Source organism: Gadus macrocephalus, chromosome 1 (assembly GCF_031168955.1).
Source record: "Gadus macrocephalus chromosome 1, ASM3116895v1".
Classification (NCBI taxonomy): domain Eukaryota; kingdom Metazoa; phylum Chordata; class Actinopteri; order Gadiformes; family Gadidae; genus Gadus; species Gadus macrocephalus.
The window spans coordinates 6,772,394-6,796,258 of NC_082382.1; the positions used below are offsets into that span (position 1 = coordinate 6,772,394).

A 23,865-nucleotide genomic window follows, 5' to 3' on the forward strand; every position below is an offset into this window, starting at 1 on the left:
GATTCGCCTCTTTTAGATCACATACAGATACACAAACTTTAGTTTGCACACGCGTGCTTAAGCAAACGAAACAAGGTTTACATACGATTAAACTAAATGTAAAGCTTGTTCACTAACAAATTATGTTTCACAATTAAAAGGCCCAGGGAACACTAAATGAAAGTTTATTCATGAATTCAAAGTCAATGTTATGCATTCAGAAAGTATAACAATGAAGAATAAAGTGGATCAGCCTTAAGGATAGTTTTGTGACAATAATTTGTGATAGAGAATATTGATTGAACGGAGTAAGAACTGCATTGAGTAAATCAACCATTCATCAGAACAGCCTTGATCCCTTTTCCTATTTATTTGCACATATATGCGTATATATATATTGCGCAGTGTTTGGCACTTGCATCGCATCTCACACACATGTTACAGAAGTGTCAAAATGTGTCATGATTGTATATAATATGTTGCAAAACAAACTCTTGGAATGTCATGCAAGTGACAAAGTGCCTGGCACCTTTCACACGCACACGGCCGGCCATCTTAAACATCTTCCCTGGATTAGACACGACCCAGAACAAAAGCCAAGCGCAACTAGTGCCAACTGGATGGTTTGGAAGACGTTCTGATTTTCCTATAAATGCCAGTATGTACCATCAGATATTGTTTTTCGGTCAGGAGCTTTGCAACTCAACCTCATAATTGTATATTGTCTGGCTTAATTACGGCTTAATGCCAGTGTGTGGTTTGCAGAAGGGGCAAGACTTTGTTGCAAGATAAAGCTTGGCAGTTACTGATTCATGATAGGAAGAAACGCATCACGAGATTAGAACGAGTGAAACAGCCTAGCTCAGAATAATCCTATTCCACATGTTTAGGTCAACCTCCACCGTCTCCACGTTTACCACAATAACTATCAAAGGGAGGAGAAACTGGGATTTTACAGGGTGTTTGGAAAGAATGTTTATGATCTGTGCGAGCAGCCAAATGTAGGCATTTCCCTGTCCATATATGCATAGATTGCAAGGCATTAGCACTGCTACAAAGCTAGTTTTTTGCACCATATACACATACAACAAAAATGTGAATTCTTTGTAGAAAAAAGCAAGACCACAGCGTTCAGAAGGGGATCCATTCAAGTGTCATTTTATCATAAAGGTCCACATTCTGATCTTTTATATAATTACACATACATGGTAGTCCTCACTTTGCATTGTATTTCATTGTTTCCATTAACGGCAGCAGCATCAATGAGAACTCTGGCTCTGTGATTGGTCATGTAACTTCAACACGTCTGTAGCCTGTGCTCAGCAGCGGTGAGACCAACCCCCGCCCCCAATCGGCAGAATTAGCCAACATCTTTTGGAAAAAGAAAGCTTATGATCGGAGCCGTGTCTAAATGAAAATGGGCACACAGGGACAAATACAAATCCAACCGTTTAATATCCTCCCACGTTTCATACAGAATTATCAAGCCTTTCTGGGCTCTACCAAATCAACCCCAGCGCCGTTACCACCACAGTCCCAACTACCACCTCTGATCGTAGAAAACTAACGTGATCACAAAGTCCTTTTTCACAAGAGAAGAGAAAAGAAAGAGTAAAGCCACTATAATATTAATATAATTATTTTCATTCATAGACCAACACTTCTGTTAAAAATAAGGATAACAAAGACCTGCCCAACTGATACAGCTCATAAAAAAAGTCCAAAAAATTATCAAAGAATTACAGACAAGACGTATTTTGGCCCATCTCTGGTGTGAAAGGTTCAACAGCATCGCACACGTCCTAAACCAGAAGAAAGCAGTCGGTCCCAGGGAGCATGAGAGTAAAAGATGGCGAGGAGAACAGCAGCGTGTGTGCCAGCTTCTTGGTTTCTTTCCTCCTTCAGCTCGGTGAGTGAAGCTGTCAACACCGTAAACTCCCACCTTGGCTGTCCCTTCCCCCCTCACACACGCGCGCAGACACACACACGCGCGCAGACACACACACACACACACACACACACAAACAGTCACACAAGTCAGTGCTTGCTAGACATGAATAAAATATAGATTAAAAAAAAATGTGGCAAAAAAATAACTCCTCAAAAAAAGAAAGAAAAGCATGTCAGTCAATCTTGACAGCGGCGTAGATCTTCCTGATGAACATGTAGGCTGCGTAGAAGCCGATGGTGCCGGTGAGCAGCCAGAAGGAGAGGACCATCAGGGCCGTGTAGCCAAAGTACAGCAGAGAGGGAATGAACTCCACAATGTCCAGCTGGAACCACAGACACATGCACACGTTACTGTCTGAGGAGCCTTGGTTTATCCATTTAATTAACACGCTTGATACACACAGCATTTAAAGGAATATATTCCCGTTTTAAATTGACAGTGCTCAGACCAATCCCAGCTAAATGGTCCTAGTCAGGGCATCTATACTGGGATTAACATCACTCAACACTACAGTTTGTAGAGGTGCAAACTGGTTAGGACAAGCAGGATGCAGAAGTGCTCGACCCAAGTGGCACACAAAGCCTTTCAGTGATTCAGGACCCATTTATATTAGCAGTGATTTCAAAATAGTTTTTTTGTATAGACCTTTTTGTTCTATTTGCTTCCCTGACTCCTATCCGTAATACCAGCATTTCCTGAAAACCCAGCATTTGAAAAAGCTCAACAAACAAACATTTATAGTTCAGAGGTCTTAAATTCATACATTTAAAGGGTCATTTACAGTCGTGTACAGGTATTATATTACAATATTATAAAATGTAAACCTCCCCTCTCAGTCCAACAGTAGTCATCCCACATGTAAAATGGTATTTTGAAGTGTAACTACACAATCCACGTGAATTAAATAAAATATATAAAGTAAATAAAAAGACACGGTGTGGGCAGAGTTTGTTTAGTTTACCTAACACTCAAACCGTAGCAACAGCACACTTTAGTGCAGATTAGGGTGCAAACAAGTATATAATAGGGATGCACCGAAAATGGCCCAAAACATGAGTAAAAATGCCGAAAAAAAATACCGAACATTTCTATTTTTGATGATGTGAATAAAAGAAAGCAACCAGTGTGGAATGAGCCAGGTGCGCATCATCAAAAGAGATTAAAAAAGAGCCGCACGTGAGTTTGTAAACAACTAAATGACAATACACGGCGATGAAAAAAGAGCCGAGCGCACCTGTTAAAATGAATGAATGAAATGAATGAAAAACAGCAAAAGCCACATTCGATATTCGCTTTCGGCCAACTGTTCGAGTATTTTCGGTTTCGGTCAAGAATTTTCATTTCGGTGCATGCCTAGCATATAAGAATATATTATATAATATATTATGCAAATACATTTTATATTATGTTGAGAAAGCTCCAAAACAGGGTATTGAATTGAATATTCCAGAACACAGCTTTTGAAGTCTTGTTGGCCGTGTGGCAGCGCGGGCAGGTGGAGTTCTAACATGACGCCCGCTGTCAACCTCACAACATCCAAACCCAAAGTGAAACGTATGGCTCTACCCCAGCCGGACCAAAAGCCACTCATAAGACAAAGGAAGTGAGCGCCCAGCCATGCTATATAAAAAGACGCGAGAGATAAAACATCTGGCCACAAAGGCCACGCCTAACGTTGGCCAATCCGCCCTCCAAACCCCGCTGGGCCAGCTAGACGCTGTTGACTGGAAGATGAATCATGACAGCACAGCGTGAAACGCTCCTGTCTGTATACATTATATAGCCTACAGAATATTAAGTAGGCCTAGAAAAAAATTATCTCAAATTGATAATTGAATGTAATTTCTGGAGATTCGTGTCCACATTGTCGAATGTATAAACAAGAATCATCTAAAATAAATCTCTCGATGAGCTATTGATCAGAAAGCAAATATTGAACATCAAAACCAAATTTAGTCGCAGATATCATTTTGTGTGTATATATATTCACATGAGTATATCTGAAATTAAACCAAATATACAAACAAGCAAGTTAATCCCAAAACGATTTTTTTTTTTATTTAAACGTTTTAATACGTTTTAAATGAGCATCAACATAGTAATCTATGCCATTTGGCACCATTGACACCAGCGGCGAATTGCTTGTGAAGCTCTGCATGAGCATCGGTAGATTTTGATGCTTGCGTTGGATTGAGGGTTAGACTATTAGTACACATATGTATAAAGCCACAGCGCTGTGGGAGATGAGGCTCTGTCTGGACAGCAAGGGTTAGGCTTCCTGGAAACATTCACACCCTACGGTAAATACGGATAGGAACCCTTTCGTCCGGTCCCGGAGGTCGTTTCGTACGTCAGTGGGTCCGTCGCCTCTGAGCTTACGAATCCGGAGTGTTCCGGAAGAAACGGAGCAATACCAACGGAAATCGAAGCGGCAGTAGAGTCAGAAGTCCAACCATTCGCGAAAATAGAGAGTAGTATAATATCTATGATGTGTGTATATATGTTAGGGCTGTCACTTTTTATTCGAAGTTCGAATATTCGTTCGAAGGTGGGGTGAAAAGTTCGAATTCGAAGTGTAATTCTCCATTCGAACTGTAAAAATGCGCTATAAAGAAGAGAGCGGCGAGTGGCTTTTCCTCAATAAAGCGGCCCTCCTGGATCCCCGCTTCTCCCGGTTAGTCCACCTTTCCCCTGCACAGAAACATCTCGTGACTGAAAGCCTCTCACACGAGCTCATTGAAACGGAGACCGACACTGATCGCACACGACAGGGAGAAAAGTCCGCTGCTGCGCTGGGCGCGATGGGCAGCCTGCAGCGGCTGCAGCTGCAGCGGTAACGGAGAGCTGCGAGACTACTTGTAATTTTCTTTACAAGTACAAAAGAGCAGCATGCCGTGTTGGAGGTCGGCCTCACAGATTGTTCGTTTATATAGGCTGTGTGTGCCATGGACGACATGCGCTCCGCATATCGCGCTCCGAGCAGTTATTGTTAATGCGTAAAAGACAGCCGCACTTGTGTGTCGGAGCTTCCTCTTGTTGTGTTTACAAATGTGTTATCAAAGATGTGTTTTTATCCTGTGCTGTTCTGAATTCAGTAGGTATACGTGATTTCCACAAGAAATAAAAAGAAACACGACAACAGTTGTTGTCGTGTTTCTTTTTTTTTTTTTTTTTTAATAGTTCTATGGGGGGGGGGGGGGGGGGGTCGAATGTATTCGAATTAATTATGGACATTCGAAATTCGTTCGAATTTCATTTTTGGAAAAAGTGACAGCCCTAATATATATATATATATATATATATATATATATATATATATATATATATATATATATATATATATATATATATATATATATATATATATATATATATATATATATATATTGTATTTAACGTTTTATACTTATATTATACAATATACCTGACCTTTTTATTTTATTGTTCACCTGCTTTGGCAATGAGTTGTAACTGGTCATTTAAAAATGGCGCAACATTTTGAGTAGAGAATCTGCGGGTTGGTGAGGGGTGTCACATGCCACTGCCACGTAGGCCTACACTTTATGCGCCTTTTTTTTTTTTCGATTTCGGATGACGCAAAGAAAAATCATCTCTACAGATGCCATGTTTGCGATTGCTGATGCCGGTAATTTGTGACACGAGAGTCACTGCCCTCTAGAGGATGTATTGCGTAACATCAATGACCGGAAACCGGACGGAGGTATTAAGGGCAGTCCCGGAGACAACGCATTTCCGGACGAATTTCGTCCGGATCCGGAGGTATAAATCAGCCTTAACGCCTTGGTGTGTGAAGCATTTCATACAACATCATTATATTATGTCCCATCTTATCTCCTACTGAACAATGTGTACTCACATCTACCATAAAGTGTTGGAACCAGGCCAAGCCTTCTAGGCCACATGGCCTTACAGTTCTGATTGAGAACTGACTTGTGACTTGATAAATACATAGATACATCTTCCAAATGCAAGGTGCAGTATATTGTAGAAATGTTTCAGCCACCACTTTGGCACGAAAGATGAAAGAGAAGCGCCTACCAAACGAGTGCAGGAGTACGCCTTCAGATCTGTACTGCGTGTTCAATCACAGTTTGGGGTTTTTCTAGAATCCTTAGTGCAGAGCTAAACCAGTACACCCCTAGTCCCTACCCAGCCTCATGATACATGAATCAGTTGAGTTGTACCTTGTTGATGAAGTAAAAGACAGCATAGACAAGGACATAGAAAGCTGAGCCTCCAGACACCAGGAATGTTCTCCACCACCATCGGTAGTCCTGCGAGAGAACGTACAAAGCAAAGTCAGAACATGGGGCCTTTACTGTTGACCATTGAACTGACAGTTGGAGCTGGACAGCAACAAACTCAACAACCGTCACAATGTTCAACCAACCCATCATTTTCCGGGTCATCAGCAATGAACAGACTGTAAACCTCGCCCACACGTTTGGTGGGGTATCCCATTCTACTAGAAGACCGTGATGTTCGCCAGTACCTCTGCACAGAGCTGAAAGTAGACCATGACGATGCTGATCTGCGAGCAGGACACCACCAGGATGATGAACACCAGGAACAGAAAACCAAACAGGTAGTAGAACTGGTTCTCCCAGATGGCCTGCAGTCGTCGACAAACACATAGAGAATTACACACACTTGGCATGGGAAAAAGACTAAAGCTGGGTTAATGTGCCCCTAATGAACCGTTCATCTGAAGGTCTAACTGTAGTCACACGGGACCATATGAACTCACGCTGAAGATGAAGAAGAGCTCGATGAACATGGCACCAAAGGGGAGGATACCGGCCATCAGGATTCTAGTGCAAACAAACAGAAACGGCAAGTTGGGTTAAAGCAGGGGTCACCAACACAGTCCAACACAGTGTCCTTGCGGGCACCACGGCGCCCGCAAGGACCACATGAGGCGCCCGCAGGCCTGTTCTAAACATAGCACTACTCATTCTTGAACAACTCTTTCCCACCAAAAGCCACTCATAAGACAAAGGAAGTGAGCGCCCAGCCATGCTAGATAAAAAGACGCGAGAGATAAAACATCTGGCCACAAAGACCACGCCTAACGTTGGCCAATCCGCCCTCCAAACCTCGCTGGGCCAGCTAGACGCTGTTGACTGGAAGATGAATCATGACAGCACAGCGTGAAACGCTCCTGTCTGTATACATTATATAGCCTACAGAATATTAAGTAGGCCTAGAAAAAAATAATCTCAAATTGATAATTTAATGTAATTTCTGGAGATTCGTGTCCACATTGTCGAATGTATAAACAAGAATCATCTAAAATAAATCTCTCGATGAGCTATTGATCAGAAAGCAAATATTGAACATCAAAACCAAATTTAGTCGCAGATATAATTTTGTGTGTATATATATTCACATAAGTATATCTGAAATTAAACCAAATATACAAACAAGCAAATTAATCCCAAAACGATTTTTTTTTATTTAAACGTTTTAATACGTTTTAAATGAGCATCAACATGGTAATCTATGCCATTTGGCGCCATTGACACCAGCGGCGAATTACTTGTGAAGCTCTGCATGAGCATCGGTAGATTTTGATGTTTGCGTTGGATTGAGGGTTAGACTATTAGTACACATATGTATAAAGCCACAGCGCTCTTTCCCACCTTTTTTAAGTCATTGTTGATAATTATTGTGAGAAATCATTAACATGACTTAATTAATTAACATGTCTTCACATAGATGAGTATCATTAATCATTAATAGTAATATATAACTAAAGGCAAACTGAGCAAATTTGTTATTTCAGAAGAGTGTATAGAACGGGGTGCCCCTCGTATGACTCAATGCCCATGAAGTAGCTCTCAGGTTCATAAAGGTTGGTGACCCCTGGGTTAAATGGTGTTCCAGTGTGTGAGCACACAGGTGCATTATGGGTTTTAGGGGTGTAACCGAATCGGTACGGACGCCATGGTTCGGTGCATAGATTTACACGAAGAATACACGGTATAAAATTGAATAAAACTGGCGTGCAAATTAATTAATGTAATGCCGAACTAATGTTAGATACACGATCTTCAGGGACAACTCAGACGCCTGAAAGGGTGCCGGCAAGTTCGAGCTACACACGCCGTCCGTTGATTGGTCGACAGAATCGCATTTCCGTGAGACAGGGGGATAATAAACAAACACATTATCCGCAAGGTATTTCTGGACAACGGCGAAAGCTTCGTTTATTGAAGAAAATGTCGCACAAAAGTTTGCCGTCCTTCTTGGACGTCCTACATTGTTAATCTTTGTTCATTGTGCGCGTTCTTCTTTTTCCTTATATATTAGCAGGCTACACTGTGTCGGGCTGGAAACGCGAGCTGTAACTGAGCTGTGCCGAACCGCACCCTCACTACTCCACCGAGCCGCACCGAACCGACCCGCACCCTCCGGTGGAAGTGCGCAAATTCTGTGTACTTTGCACTTTCATAAATAAGACATGCTGAATTTTCCATTTTATAACTGATTGCCTTATTTTGTTTACAAGTTACGGATGGAGTCTGGAGGTGATGTGGGGTACTTATTGTTTACTGTTTACATCTTAGATAACACAGTTTAGGCTGTTGCAGCTAGCTCAGGGGAGAGACTGTATGACACTAGGCGGTACAACCTGTGACAATAAAAAAGAATTGCCTTCTTCATTTTTGTTTTTTCTTTTCCCTTCATTGTATCAAAGTCGTACCGAACCATGACGTCTGAACCGAGGTATGCACCGAACCGTGACTTCAGTGTACCGCTACACCCCAGATGCGTTTCCATGGTTGCCTGGAGGCCCACTCACCCTACAAACTTGTTCATGTACCAGCGCTGCTCCGGGACCTGCCGCGGGATCTGATTGGTGCGCACGGGGTTATCATAGGGCTGCTTCCGGAAGCCAAAGTAGTAGCCCAGGTAGACCAGCGGCATGGAGATGCCAAACCACATGCACAGCAGGGCCAGCATGGTGGTGAAGGGGACCTGGGGGGGGTGCACGGGGAGCAACACCTCAACACATACAGCCAGAACAGGAGACCATTACCGTCAACATTGAAGCTCATCTGCAAGACGTCTTCATTTCTTATCCGTTCATTCTAGAACTTCATAACTCTTCCTCACACTCTTCCACTCCATAATCAAATCAGGATAAAGTGGCCAGAATGCTTCATTAGAGGATGGTGCATAACCCCTACATGATTTGTTAAATTAATAAAAAATATCCCCCAGCGATGATGGGATGAGGGAGCTACGACGATGGGCCTGTGTGTCACACACACACATGCCTGCGACCGCCGACGAGTGACAGCCAATAGGAGAGTAGATGTCCCTGTCAGCTGTTCTTTCCCGCAGTAAACTATTTGGTATCCTAATTGGCCGTTACATTTATAATGCGCAAGGTGGGGGTACACGGTCACGTACCCCTACCACCAAAACAAACCTCCATTTGAATCTTTCTTATGCAGTCTTTAAGTCATTTAAGAGGAAGGCATGATGAGACACGGGGTGACAGAGAGAGGGTTAAGGGTAGAGAATTTGAGTGCTCACCGCTCCAGAGGAGTGTTCACCCCAGATGAAACAGTTGAGGACGAAACAGATTCCAAAGACGACTGCTGGGTACAGCGTGGCCGTCTGCAAGGGAGCAAACAAAGACACTAAAAACACTATTGTGGATTCTACCATCACCACGAGTGAGAGGGTTAGACAATATTAGAGTCCACTGAGATATCCCTTTGGCTTGGGTCAACATTAAACATTTGAGCTGGGAGATGCTTACACAGAACGCTCCTTTCTTCCACCGATGGCCTTTGAGTGTGCGATAGAGCCGCCCAGCGAAGTAGCCCCCGAACACGCTGCAGGGTCCAGAGTCAGCAGAAGACCACAACATTGAAACGGAATAATACGACTACAAGTGGCACCTTCCTGGAACCATATGGAGCTTGGCACTTACCCCATGAACATGAAGAGGAAGCAGGATGTGGTCATCAGAGCGCCTCGGCTGGATGGAGACAACATCCCTAACATGGCCACGACTGGGGACACACACACACACACACACACACACACACACACACACACACACACACACACACACACACACACACACACACACACACACACACACACACACACACACACACACACACACACACACACACACACACGTTTATATTGTGCACCGATGTTTATGCCTTGAACACTATTAAAAAGATATCATCTTGAAATATAACCAATTGCAAGGATCTTTAAGCCTGACTTGTTAGGATTTCTCATACAAGCCATACATTTAACATATGATAGAACCACCTGAATTCTCATAACCATCAATGAATCAACCATAACCCAGTTCTATTCATTGAGAACGTAAACCTATATGGAGTTGAGCAGAAGGGACTGAGTGGTGAGTGTGCGACTCACAGATGACGATGAGGAACATGCAGAACAGCTGGATGCCAGAGCCCAGCAGGGAGCTGAGGATCATTGGGTACTGCGGCGGGCGGAAGACGTCTCCGTGGACGTTCTTCCAGCCAGACTCCTCCATGGTGTCCTCCTGAAGAGAGAAACAGATTTAGGGGTTCTCCCATTGCTCTCCCGTCTCTCCAACACAGCGTTTGTGTGATTGTGTACTTACAATGTCATCCTCCCTGTTGTAGTTGGCGATGTCCTTCCTTAAGGTCCTGATGATGATCATGCTCAGAATGCCTTGTGGAGACATGACACAAAGCTTCAAACATACTCTGTTCCATAATTACAAACCATTGTATTGAACCGTTATCCCACCGATTCCTTTTCCTTTGTAAAAGTGATGAAAGTTGAGTTCATTCTACGTTCCTAAAAGTCTTCCTTTACTTTTAAACGTATTGACATGGTCAGAAAACGAGTCCACACTAAACTCTCTAGTGCTGCGTTTCAGGCTTTTCCTTCTTTTTCTTAATGGCACACAACACATTCATGACCGCTCACCAAAACAACAACAAACCAAGAGTCCTAACTAAGAAAAACGAACGCGGAAATGGTTGCAAATATTATGAGCAGTATTTTAAATTGGATGTGTTTGAAGCAACGCACCAGACAGAAAGAAGACGACCACCACAGAGTTGACGATGGAGAACCAGTGGATCTGGACATCACTCATGGTCAGGTAGGTGTCCCACCTCGAGGCCCACTTGATCTGGCTCTCCTGTTCCAGAGAGAGAGTGAACAAGAGTGAGAGGATGGGTTGACATAGATAGATCTCAGTAAAACACAGTGCGGCTCCATTGTGGGGACACCTACCTTCCAGTCCACAGAGTAGGTGAAGAGGACCTCGTTCTCTCTGCTGGGGTCGATCTCCTGGGGTGCGGAGCCGCTGGCCTCTGGTAGTGTGCATGCTCTCTCCACTGGCTTCAGGTCTGGACAAAAAGCAGACAGAAGGGTGGTGCCGTTAGCGCTGTGCATCATGGTGGAGTAGTGCTGGGATGTGTTGCCATGGCCACCACTGATGACTGAACTACGCAGCCGTTTAGCGTACCACACAACTGTTCCGATGTGTTACACACCGAAACAGATTTGTTCAGACATTTCAATGGATGGTGTTCAATTGACTAAATGGTCTTTCAGGAGACTATCCCAAGTGTTCAACAAGTGTCCTCTACATCAAATCCGGATCTATCCAGCATCGGTAATGCCAAAATGATTGCAAAGTTGTTTTTCCCCTAACCAGGAATATCCGTTTTTTCAATGCCACTACACGTTGCTTTCCTGGAGCCAAAGTCACATCCATCCTGGACAAACTTCCAGAGCTTATTCATTCCCTTCCGTCCTCCATACATCGAGTGATAGTCCACACAGGCTACAATGATATGGCCCGTCGACAAACCGAGCTGACAAAGCGGGATTTTAACGACCTCTTCTCTTTCTTAAAACGCTGCGGAAAGCCTGTTTTTAAAATCAGTGGTCCCCTGCCAATCATGTCCCAACGCCCAGAGCGGTTTAGCAGACTCCTAAATCTCAATACATGGCTCCAGTCCACTTGCAAAATTCATAACTTCGCTTTTATCGATAACTTCAATCTGTTCTGGAATCCACCCAAACACTTTGGGCAGCTCGGTGCTAGCTGCAAACATACAGCATGCCGTAAAATCTGCTCCACACAATGGTCCTCATAGTTGACTGTTTTCAAATGACACATTCCCTTAGTGGTGGATTCAATGATTTGTTTCCGTGACCCAGTTTGCGTGATTCAGTTCGCCACGAGGAGTCGTTCGCGAATCGTTCGTTCGTTCAGTCGAGTTTCCGGTAGCACTAACTCCACTGAGTCTGACTGACGCAGCTGAGAACCGTGCAATGGGGTCCATTCCATGATGCGATTTACCGCTATCGGAAACCAGGCTGAACGAACATACGATTCGTGAACAACTCCTCCCAGTTCAGTTCATCTCATTGACTCTTTTAACCTCACACAGTCCGTTACTGCCCCGACACATGAAAAGGGTCATACACTAGACCTTGTTCTGTCCCATGGCTTAAATGTATATGTGTATTAGTGAAATTTGTGATGTGCCGATTTCAGACCATTTACCGGTGATGTTCACTCCGACTCTGACTGGCGCTCAGGCCTCAACGCGTGCCCCGACGCGGCGCCTGCGCACGCTGAATCCGTTGACCGCGTCACAGTTTTCCGTCGCTTTTATTGACTATGCCTCCCACAAGTGACTTAGAAAATACATCTGCGGAGGAGATACTCAGTTCTTTAATTCTACCTGCTCTAATATTCTGGACTTGATTGCACCTTTTAAAGATAGACGCCCCAAACCTGTCACTGAGCCGTGGCTCAATGATTACACTCGTACTCTTAGACGCACATGTAGGCGTCCCGAGAGAAAATGGAAGAGGGACAAACTCTATGTCTCCCTTGGGATTTTAAGAGACAGTTTAGCAAATTACCAGAAAGCCGTTAAATTTGCGAAAACCCAATTTACATCCAACCTTGTGGCCAAAAACAGCCATAGGCCCCAGGTTCTTTTTGTCACTCTAAAAAATCTCATTAATCCCTGCAACTCTCCTGCTGTTGTGCCATCACTACCTTTATGTGAACAATTTCTTGCGTTCTTTATCGATAAAATCTCTGCAATCAAGTCTTCACTTCCTGCCAGATTACTGAAAGACGTATCTAACATTGTTGGCCCATACATTTTAACGTTAATAAACACCTGCCTTGCCAGCCCATTATCAAAAAACACAACCTCGACCCCTCTGTTCTCTCCAGCTTTAGGCCTATCTCTAAGCTTCCCTTCCTCTCTAAAGTGTTGAAAAGTGGTTTTAGAACAACTGCAGCTACACCTGGATCTTAATGACATAATAGAAAAGTTTCAGTCTGGTTTTAAATCACGCCACAGCACAGAAACTGCACTTTTAAAAATCTTTAATGATCTTCTTTTAACTGTTGACTCGGGGAGCTCTGCTGCGCTCGTGCTTTTAGACTTGACTGCTGCCTTTGACAGTCGACCACCAGATTATTTTATCCCGCCTGGAACACTGTGTTGGTATTACTGGAAATGTCCTAAAATGGTTCAAGTCATATCTGTCCAAGAGAACCTTCTCTGTTCATCTAGGCCAGTACGCCTCAGCTGCAGCCCCACTAGTCTGTGGGGTCCCCCAAGGCTCTATTTTATCTCCAATTCTCTTTGCGTTATATCTGCTGCCCCTAGGTTCCATTTTTAAAAAACAACATTTCGTTCCACTGCTTCGCAGATGACCTACAAATCTACCTGCCGTTAAAATCAAACAAAGACTCCACAAATGCATTGTCAAACGGTCTGAAAGATGTGAAAACCTGGTTGGAACTTAACTTTCTTATCACTAAACAATAATAAAACCGAAATAATTGTTTTTGGCAAACCCAAACTGCTGGATGGCATCGACAGTGTTCTTGGTCCCCTTGCCACCTACAGCCGCCCTGCTGTCAGCAACCTCAGAGTTATTTTCGACAATGGTTTTAAATTTAACAAGCAAATAAGCTCAGTCGTGAAGACAAGCTTCTTCCAGCTGCGACTCCTAGCGAAAGTGAAGCCGTATCTCCCACCAAAGGACTTTGAAAGAGTCATTCACCTGTTCATAATGTCCCGTTTAGACTACTGTAATTCTCTTTACTTTGGTGTGGACCAATGTCTGCTCCGTCGCCTGCAACTGGTCCAAAATGCTGCTGCAGGTCTCCTCACTGGGAAAAGGCGATATGACCACATTACCCCTGTCCTGGCCTCTCTCCACTGGCTTCCTGAGGTTTTTAGAATTAAATTAAAAATCCTGTTGTTTACTTTTAAATCTCTACATGGGCTGGCACCTAAATATATGTCAGAGCTGGTCTGCATCCATGCTCCATCTAGAGAAATTCGGTCAGCTCAGCAGGTGCTGCTGGATGTACCCAGGTGCAGACAAAAAACAAAAGGCGACAGAGCCTTCCCTGTGGCCGCTCCTAATCTCTGGAACAGTCTCCCCCTGAGTCTGAGAACTGCCCAGTCTATAGACCAGTTCAAAACGCAACTAAAGACTCGCTTTTTTACATTGGCTTTTAATACAGATTAAGATTTTATTTTTATCTTATTCATTGTTGTTGCTAATATGCAATTTTAAGCCTTCTTGTTCTTTGTTTTGTTTTTTATATTGTATTTGTGTACAGCACTTTGGTCAACTACTGTTGTTTTAAAATGTGCTATATAAATAAACTTGACTTGACTTTCAGTCAAGACTTTCAGACTTGCCTGTTAAGTATATATAACCGAGCAAACAATATAGCACAGGGTGATTATATTTTCAAAGTTATTGTCAAGTTAAATTGTTAAAAATTGTGGTAGAAGTGAATGTTACCCCACAACCCATCTCTGCTCGTAATTTGAACTAGCAAATAGGTTGACAGCGGACAATCAAATGCTTATCTAGCCAACGCAAGCCACTTGACATTTTCTTTATTTCTTATTCAAAACTGTGTAAACATATCCCAAGTAACTAGGCAGTGTTGGCATTTGAAGAAGGCAATCACATGTGGCCCACGGCAGGGTTCTACCTGGCTCAGAATGAGATCATCCGTTTGGCTGCTACTTGGGTTAGAGTGAATAAAGATACAACAGAGATTTAAGTAATGTTTTAGATTGAATACCACCTGGTGCAATATCTGTAGGTAGCCCCCCAGTACGTCAGGGTCAGAGCACATCATACTAGTACCCGAGTCAATATTTGATGTTGATAAAGTAAAGAGCAAAGATAGCGGTTTAACTAGAGGTACTTTTTGGCTAAATTTCCAAATAAATCAATAAATCCAATGCACATTTGACAATATAAACTTGATGAAACAGGTAGATATCTTGAGAACCCCATGAACATGTGACACCTGACCCGAGTGTTTCCCCCAGGGTTTCTAGAGACTATGGTGGGTGGACTTCCGACCATCAAGGGGCCCGGGGGGGGGGGGGAATGCTCCCCGGAAGACAGGTTTATAAATTATAATTATTTTCTTAAAACAGGAACTTTAGGGTGGGGCTCACAGCGCTGAACATCTCATTGGTCAAGTTCTCAATGCATTTTATTTCAGCCACTTCCCCATTTACAGTCGCAAACAATGTTTTTTTGTTCACTCCGAATGGCAGAAAAACACAAACAGTGCCCTTATTGTATCCATAACGGTGAACCACATTCATAGCCCTGGAATTGCAACTCTGGTACTGCAACTTGTTTGGTATTTTATATGAAAACAGGAATGGAAGCGTGACCATTTACTTGCCGAATGAAAAACAAACAGAATAAATAATAAGTAAAGGGGTTTGCTGGTGAGCGCCATCAGAGAATATATAGATTTAAAGATATATAGGCACATTACCAATAATCTGGGGGTTTAGTTTGCATTTACAGCCACGTTTTGTGCATTTGCTTAATTTGTTGGCACGTTTTTTTAAGTCTGCTTCTTCTTTTAATACATTGGGCTGGGTGCAGTTTAGATATTTAGCCTTGGTGCAAAAGAAAAGCAGGATCACCTGGTTTTCCACCATTCCCGCAGAACAGGACCTTTTGAACTTTTACAGTAGGAAAAGCCTGCCCTACAGTGTTCTCCTAGTCCGGCCGGTAGATCCCTAATACAGACTAACTAGGGACTAGTCTGTAGTGGTAGATCCCTAATACAGACTAACTAGGGACTAGTCTGTAGTGGTAGATCCCTAATACAGACTAACTAGGGACTAGTCTGTAGTGGTAGATCCCTAATACAGACTAACTAGGGACTAGTCTGTAGTGGTAGATCCCTAATACAGACTAACTAGGGACTAGTCTGTAGTGGTAGATCCCTAATACAGACTAACTAGGGACTAGTCTGTAGTGGTAGATCCCTAATACAAAATAACAAGGGACTATTCTGTCATTGTGGATCCCTAAAACCGAATAACTAGCAACTAACCTGTAGTAGTAGATCCCTATAACAGACTAACTAGCGACTAGTCTGTTGTGCACCAGCATACCTTCAACCTTGACGCTCTGGGGCACCACCTCGAAGCGCACCACCCGGTAGTCGTGGTCGTTCCCCTCCTCCAGCCTCTCTCGGTGGTAGTAGAGCACAAAGGAGAGGTGGTTGTGCAGGTAGAACTGAAAATAGACAAGGGGAAAACCATTAACACATGGGGAGTCATGATGTTAATTCAATGTCCCCATATTAAATGTAGCCACGCATTTGACCACCAACAACCAAATGACAAATGAAGCGGACGAGGGCGTAAGGCCATTCAATTGTTATATTAACGCGAATTTACAGGCAATTGAACATATTATTCAATACATTTATGAGGCAATCTGTATGTTTTTGCACCAGTGATTTGATTTTAATGACACGACTGGTCTTGCGAGATAGATTTATAGATTTTGAGAAATTTGGAACCGGACCCCTTTAGAATCGGGTGCCTATAGAACTGGGCCCCTATAGAACCGGGCCCCTATAGAACCCGGCCCCTATAGATCCCGTCCCCTATAGATCCCGTCCCCTATAGATCCCGTCCCCTATAGATCCCGTCCCCTATAGAGCCCACTTATAATATCTATCTGGTTTACGGGAAGCTCACAGCAGACCGGCGGCAAGTGACAGTTAAGCGGAGAGCTCCGGTGTAGAGCAGCTGATGTACCGTACAGTGAACAGTAGCATGGCTCAAGTGTCTAAACTGTGAAGGGACAAACATGAGTCACTTCCTCCAAGCCATCAATGCCAGATATTTAATTACATGTCTATTTTACTACTAACCGTGACCCGCTAGCCTGGCAGATAGCTTTCCAAGATTTACTCGCCAAACGGAAAATTGAGTGACAATTGCCGCTTGTCAGGTGTTCATTTGAGACCCTGTGTCAATTATTATAATACCTCCAAGTACACTCCTGTATACACGTTAATGTGACCCCCTGCTATACAGCCAGCTTTCTGAAAATCTACATCCTGCCACGGATCTTCACAAACATGCTGTACGCAGAACTGTAAATACAGCTTAACAATGGCACTGTACCTTGTTGTTGTCTGTGAAACCCAGCCTGTAGCCATGTTCGTACTGGATGTCCTTCACCAAGTCCTTCCTCTGCTCCTCCTCGGCCCCGGCCTCTCTGTTGGGGTAGAACTCCAGCCGCGTGGCCACCGGCAGGTTGTCTGCAATCCTAGAACCCAAAGCAAGGCCAGGTTTGCGTCAGGTCTTCAAGTATTGACAGAGTGGTGAATCAACATCACAATGCAGAAAATTCTGGTACAGCGGAGAAAATACTATTAAGGATTGATTTGCTTTGCTTTGAGAGACCCACATTTCAAAATAACGCCATTGGAAACTAGACATGTTGCCGCATGGCCTTTCTGAAGAACACGCGTGTGGTCACATGAGCCAATTCGTTTTGTGCGCAATATTCCACTAGCATGCTAACATGCTAATAGTAGCAAGGCTAATGGGCAACGCGTCGAGTTTCAAGTCCCTGGGCTGATTTGAAGCTGAATGATTGGCCTAATTGTTCTTTTGGATAGGAAAGTATAGGGCCCCCTGTCACCAAAGAGTTCCTCTACTTGTTTGAGACCAGCTTACACATGCTTTCTACAAATGTACCAACTTTGACTACCCTGAATTGTTCACCTTCGGAATGGTTGAAGTCAGTGTTTTTCCCCATTGATTTCCATTAAAAAATAGCTCGGTGAGCACCTGCAACAGTAGGAATTTGAATTTGGGACTGAATTATTCTTTTTTTCTTCTGGGAACACAAATTGTAGGTCCCTGGGGTTCTCTGAAGCAGAACAGAATCCACAATTTCAGAACATTTGAGTATACGGGTTAGTTTTCACGATTCTTTCAAGATACAGAAAAAAAACTTTCCAGGCGGACATTATGGGTCCTTGTGGCAAAAATATCCAGCAAAAAAAAGCTCAGATACCAGGTTTAAGAATGTTAAATAAACCGGGGCGGAGCTATTCCTAACTTTTTGGATGGCTGCTTACTCCCGGTTTACATATGCTGATTTGTTTGACAACTCCCAGGTGTTCAGTTATGTAGAGGTAGATTTTAGCGTTTTGGCCCCATTTACTTTCGATATTAAATATACATTTTATACATATTAATTTAAAGGTGAAATATTATACCACCAGGTGTGGTAAAATCAAAACGTCTCTTAATGGCTCACTGCTGGTGGAATAATAACCTTTAAAAGAAAGTCTCCAATGGTTGATCTCTAAAAGTAGACTAGCACTGCATTGATATATGACCGGCTTTCTGGTCGGGGTTTAGTGCAAATACCTCAAAAACTTTAAGAAAAGGTAATTACGCAAAATAGGGAGGAAAAATACCAAAAAAAAAAAGACTAATAAAAAATAATTTAATGCCCTGATGAAGGCCTACAACGGCCGAAACATGTTACTTTAAGAATTATATTTTAAATTAGCCTATTTATCACAGGTTTTTTAACTTGAAGGAGAGTACCTTGGTCAGCTTATCTTTTTAAAGACCATTTTTTTATATACCTAAGAGCCCCGTTGCACTAACTGAGTCACTTACTCAGAACCACGCCGCAGCCCTCCAACCCGTCTACCTTACTAGACTAATAGTTTGGCTTGCTTTTCAACCACACTATAACAACAGGCGTCCAAAGAGAGTGAAGACCTAATAATAAGAATGGTATCAATAAGTTGTCTCTTCCAGCGCTCAACGAGCACGGCGACTCACAGGTAGGGTTGGGTATCGTTTGGGTTTTATCCGATACCGGTGCCTACTCGGTACTTTTCAAACGGTTCCGGTGCTAAAACGGTTCTCGAACCGGTACTTAAAAAAGCGAAACTGCACACACTTGCATACATGCACGACTTGTTCTGAGTAATAATAATAATAATAATAATATTAATTACTTGCTGAAAGCAGGCACGCATCGCAACATTATTGCCAAAGTCATATTAAGTAACATAACTCAGGTGCGCAAGGCAGCCACAGGAGACGCCAACATTGTTTGTAATTCCCCAACACACACACACACACACACACACACACACACACACACACACACACACACACACACACACACACACACACACACACACACACACACACACACACACACACACACACACACACACACACACACACACACACACACACGTTCCCCCACTACAACCTGCCGATCTTCAATCAAAACAACATCAAGTAAGCGATGCCGCAGCGCGTTGACAAGTCCGTCCCGAGTCTCGAGGAGCCCATAGGCTTTATGGTTTATATGTTTGAAAGCCGTGACACAGACACACTCGATTACCAGTTGGCCTGAAATACCACGCCTCGCAGGCATGGACCTATAAAGAAAGTCGTAGTCGTACCATGCGTGTTTAGCGCAACATTGAAAAGGGTCCCGTCTGAAACAGTGTCGCGCAGCGCTGCGTTCCGAACGTTGTGTCATCAAATACACCGGTATGGCGGTATAAAACAAAAGCATTTCCTAACGAAAATACACACCGTTATTCAGTCTGAACCGGTAATAGCGCCCAGCACTAACGCAAGTTGACGCCGCAACACCATGGGGGCGGGGCAGGGGGCGTTAAAAAACGCCAGGCACCGTTATGAGGAACCGAAATGTGCGTTCATATTCGAACTCGTTACAACCGTTTACGTCGGAACCGGTTCCCTACTGGAACCGAGTTTCGGTGCTCAACCCTACTCACAGGTGGACGTAGTATTCCTCCTGGATCCTCTCGGCCACCAGCTTGCTCTCCGCCACGCTGAGCTTCTTCTTGTCACACACCACCTCACATTTCTTGTTCTGATTCATGGCCACGCTGTACAGCGTGTTCACGATGCGGTCCCCCCGCAGCACCTCGCCTAGACACAGGAAACATAGGAAATTCACCCCAATAACTCTCGGTGTGCATGATTCGGGAAGGGCATTAGATGGACTACCACAGGAGAGCACTTAGACCGACACAGTTGTTCAGTGAATAAAAAATATCAGGGTTCTCCATAGGATTATTTTACAAGGAGGCAAGGGCGTCCCAAAACACTCAATCGATGCAGTCATACGGGGGGGGGGGGAAGAGACAACCTTTAAGACATCGAATGCCATGACAATGATCAATAATAATGTGCTCACCAAATGTCACCCGTTTAAAATAACAGTGCACCTCGATAAATGGCACGCAATAAAAACTCCTCCAAATGCCAGTGAGATACAACATTTATCATAATCCACCACATCAGCAAACAGCCATTTGCTACATTATTACTCTTGGATGAAAAAGTAAAACTCAAGTTTGTAACATGTGTGAAAACATGTATAACGCATGTGCAAAAGCATCCTCTTCTACATGTGATTAGGCCAGCAGAGAAGGGCTAGGGCCTAAAATATTTTTTTGTTCGGTTACGGTTTCCGACTGACCCTGTCAATTTATGTGCGACCCAAATTATTTTCTGAGCTGCTATAAAAATAAGAAAAAGAAAAAAATAAAATAAAAAGAAAGAAAAAAGTCCTACCTATCATTCGCTGCCGCTGGAAAAAATAAAAAATAAATAAAATAAAGTCCCTACCTACCCATGACCTCAACTGACAACCAACAGGAACCAAACTTTTTCCTAGACATGCTTACGTTAGCCAACATTTGTAAAAAAAAAACAACAAAAAAAAAACATTTCAATAGTAATTACACCATTCTTCACTACTTAATTTGTGGTCGATTCCCGGAATTCATTCCAACAGCTCTACAATGTACAACGCAGTGTGTCTAACTGGAACGTGAGTTTCCAGCGAGAGCACTAACCGTAGCGCCGCTATACAGCCGCATTACGACTTCCATCACACAACACACCAGTCCGTTATACTAAACACAGAACAAGCCCTGCAATCGAATATACGGATGTGTGTGTTTGTCTTTCTACTAAATGAGCAGCCTCCACTGTTCGACCCCTGTTACATTGAAGCTCGGAGTCAGAGTGGGAACAAGAATGGCTCCGAAAGACAGCAACTTCCTTCACAGCACTTACTCTTGATATTTCAGTTCTGCTTTTTGAAGCGTATTGCAAAATAGAAATGTGTTTTAACTAGGGCTGTTCAAATCAGCGTGATAATAACATATTTGTCCACGAGATATGGAACGAGCCGCTATTGTCAACATCGACATAGTTAGATTTGTGTTGAAAGTACAGCACATTTGTTCCAAATAACAGCAGTTTCAAACTGCGCCTGCCGCCTGCTATTTCGTAACTCTGCTTATCGCTCACACAAACCAGAGACGTCAGAGAGCCCGACGCAGTCTTTACGAGTCATAATATTCCGGAAGCGAGCACAGCTTTTGGCCGTGAAATTATATATTATATGGTAATGTTCTCAAATACGATGTTCTGAAATACGAGGCGGAGGCAGTGTCTAGTCCACGGTTTATTCAACCATCAAACAGAATTCAATTCCGAACCGTAGGAATAGTAACGGTAACTAACTTAACGGTTTCTCACTCCGCGAGACCTAAACATAAAGCAGTAACAAGTAACCTAGGAACGGGGCCAGCCCCAGTGCTAGGTTAGGCAATATTCACAAAATAGTATTTTCCAAATACATTTGTCATGACTGATGCTTTGTGCACTGATGGCAGGCTGCTTACCAAGGTTCTCTGCCTTGTAGAGAATGGCCTCTGGCTTACAGTAAGGCAACGAGTAGTATTCATAAGGAAGCTGGGTGCGGGAGCTCGTAAGCTTTACTGCCTGAAAACAAAAGAGAGAAAAATAAATATCTGTAGGTGCAATTCTCATCTGGGAAACTGGGAGAATTGTATCGTGAGTTGGGAAAGAAACATCCTATGAGAATCAAATGAAGCGTTCAGATTTACCTTTATATCCACTGGCTCATTATCACGAAAGTCCTGCGGAGCGACTCCAGGAACGTAGAATGGGAAGACGACGTGGAAGGTCGACACGAGGACCAAGGCCCACCCCGTCTCCTGCAAGACAAAACAAATAACCAATATTGATTAACCTGAACCACTTGTGTACAATTATTACTGTAAAGTGCTGACTACACCAACATCAGAAGATTAACTCGTTCTGTTTACAATCTTACCCATCTTTTTACAGGTAAGTGGAAGAAAATCGACCAGCCAAGCAATTGTTTTAATATACAACCCTGACATGTTTCAGTACAACATTGACAGCTACACATGATGAAAAAATAAAAAATAAAGAATGAGTTTGGGAACTTTGCTGGCGATCCTTATTCACTACAATCCATAAAATGCAATTAGGTAACACTAGCAGCACTTGACTTCAACTCATTACTTATTATAACGACTGTCTTAGTTTCTCTAAGTATTAAATACTTGTACTTTATACTTTACTTTATTATTATGCATTGTGATCTATGCTGCTACTTATTTTTACATATTTTTATTTCTCTTTATCTTGTATCGTTGCTGCTATGTCTGAGGAGCCAAGCCGCAGAATTGTACTCCTGTGTAGGTGTACAATAAGATGTAATACAATTATCTGATTCTAAAAGTACTGCTGACTTGTGTTCCGTAGAAGAAGTGAAGGAATGCGGTATTCAAAGCAGTGATGTCTCCGTCGAGGTTAGGATATGGGACACATGTCCAGCAGTATACATGTGTTATAAGTATCTACATCAGCAGTATATGTGTATATATATATATATATATATATCCAAGTATGTAGACCAACTAAAGGACCCTTCCACAGACCGCCCTAACCTCTCGGTCTGTTCAGTGATCTACTCGGTAACTCGTCTGTCTTTCAGTTTCTGTAGCTAACAAGTTCTGAAGTGATGCAAGCGAACCAAATCAAAGCGAAGGACTCCAGAACAAGGTTAACGTTACTGATGCATTGAAGCTATGTGTTAGGATGTCAAAATTAGCATAAAACCGATTGTTTTTTGTAATACGTTAGCTACGTTGAGCTAGCACCTCCGTCAACATTAACACACACACCTCGGTCAACGACGAGGCCCAAAGACCATTCTTAATATAACATAGTATTTCCCACAACAAAAACCGAAACAATACTACATTTTTAATGCAGCCCATGCATCAGACCTGATTGAGGACAGAAATGGTCAGAGTAAATAAGGGTTAGTAGAAAGATAAATGGCTTTTTCTCTTACCCAAGCCACGGCCGCCATCTTGAATATACGTGTCACTAATGACGTCAGAGGAAATGTTTGTGAACGGGTCATTATTGACCAATCGCTATATATATATATATATATATATATATATATATATATATATATACATCTATACATATTTATATACATACATATTTACGTAGGTATATGTATACATATTTAAATACAGACACATATACCTATTTACATAGGTATATGTAAATATATATACATATACTGTACATAGATGTAATTATTTACCAATAACTATTAGCATATCTAAAAATATATATATATGCTAACAC

General features: G+C 42.8%; 1 protein-coding gene across 1 annotated transcript; it reads right to left on the reverse strand.

Annotated features, from left to right (window-relative positions):
• Positions 1-1,121: 1,121 nt before the first annotated feature.
• Positions 1,122-23,644, reverse strand: tm9sf4 (transmembrane 9 superfamily protein member 4). The gene is made up of 18 exons (XM_060063975.1): positions 23,558-23,644; positions 22,275-22,385; positions 22,050-22,149; positions 20,124-20,280; positions 17,458-17,602; positions 16,432-16,555; positions 11,225-11,340; positions 11,018-11,129; positions 10,581-10,651; positions 10,367-10,499; positions 9,900-9,981; positions 9,726-9,801; positions 9,497-9,580; positions 8,757-8,932; positions 6,699-6,762; positions 6,444-6,563; positions 6,136-6,225; positions 1,122-2,252 (listed from the first exon to the last, which is right to left on the reverse strand). The coding sequence occupies exons 1-18, from the start codon at positions 23,627-23,629 to the stop codon at positions 2,103-2,105; spliced, it is 1,983 nt and encodes a 660-aa protein (XP_059919958.1). The 5' UTR covers positions 23,630-23,644; the 3' UTR covers positions 1,122-2,102.
• Between the last annotated feature and the right edge of the window lie 221 nt (positions 23,645-23,865).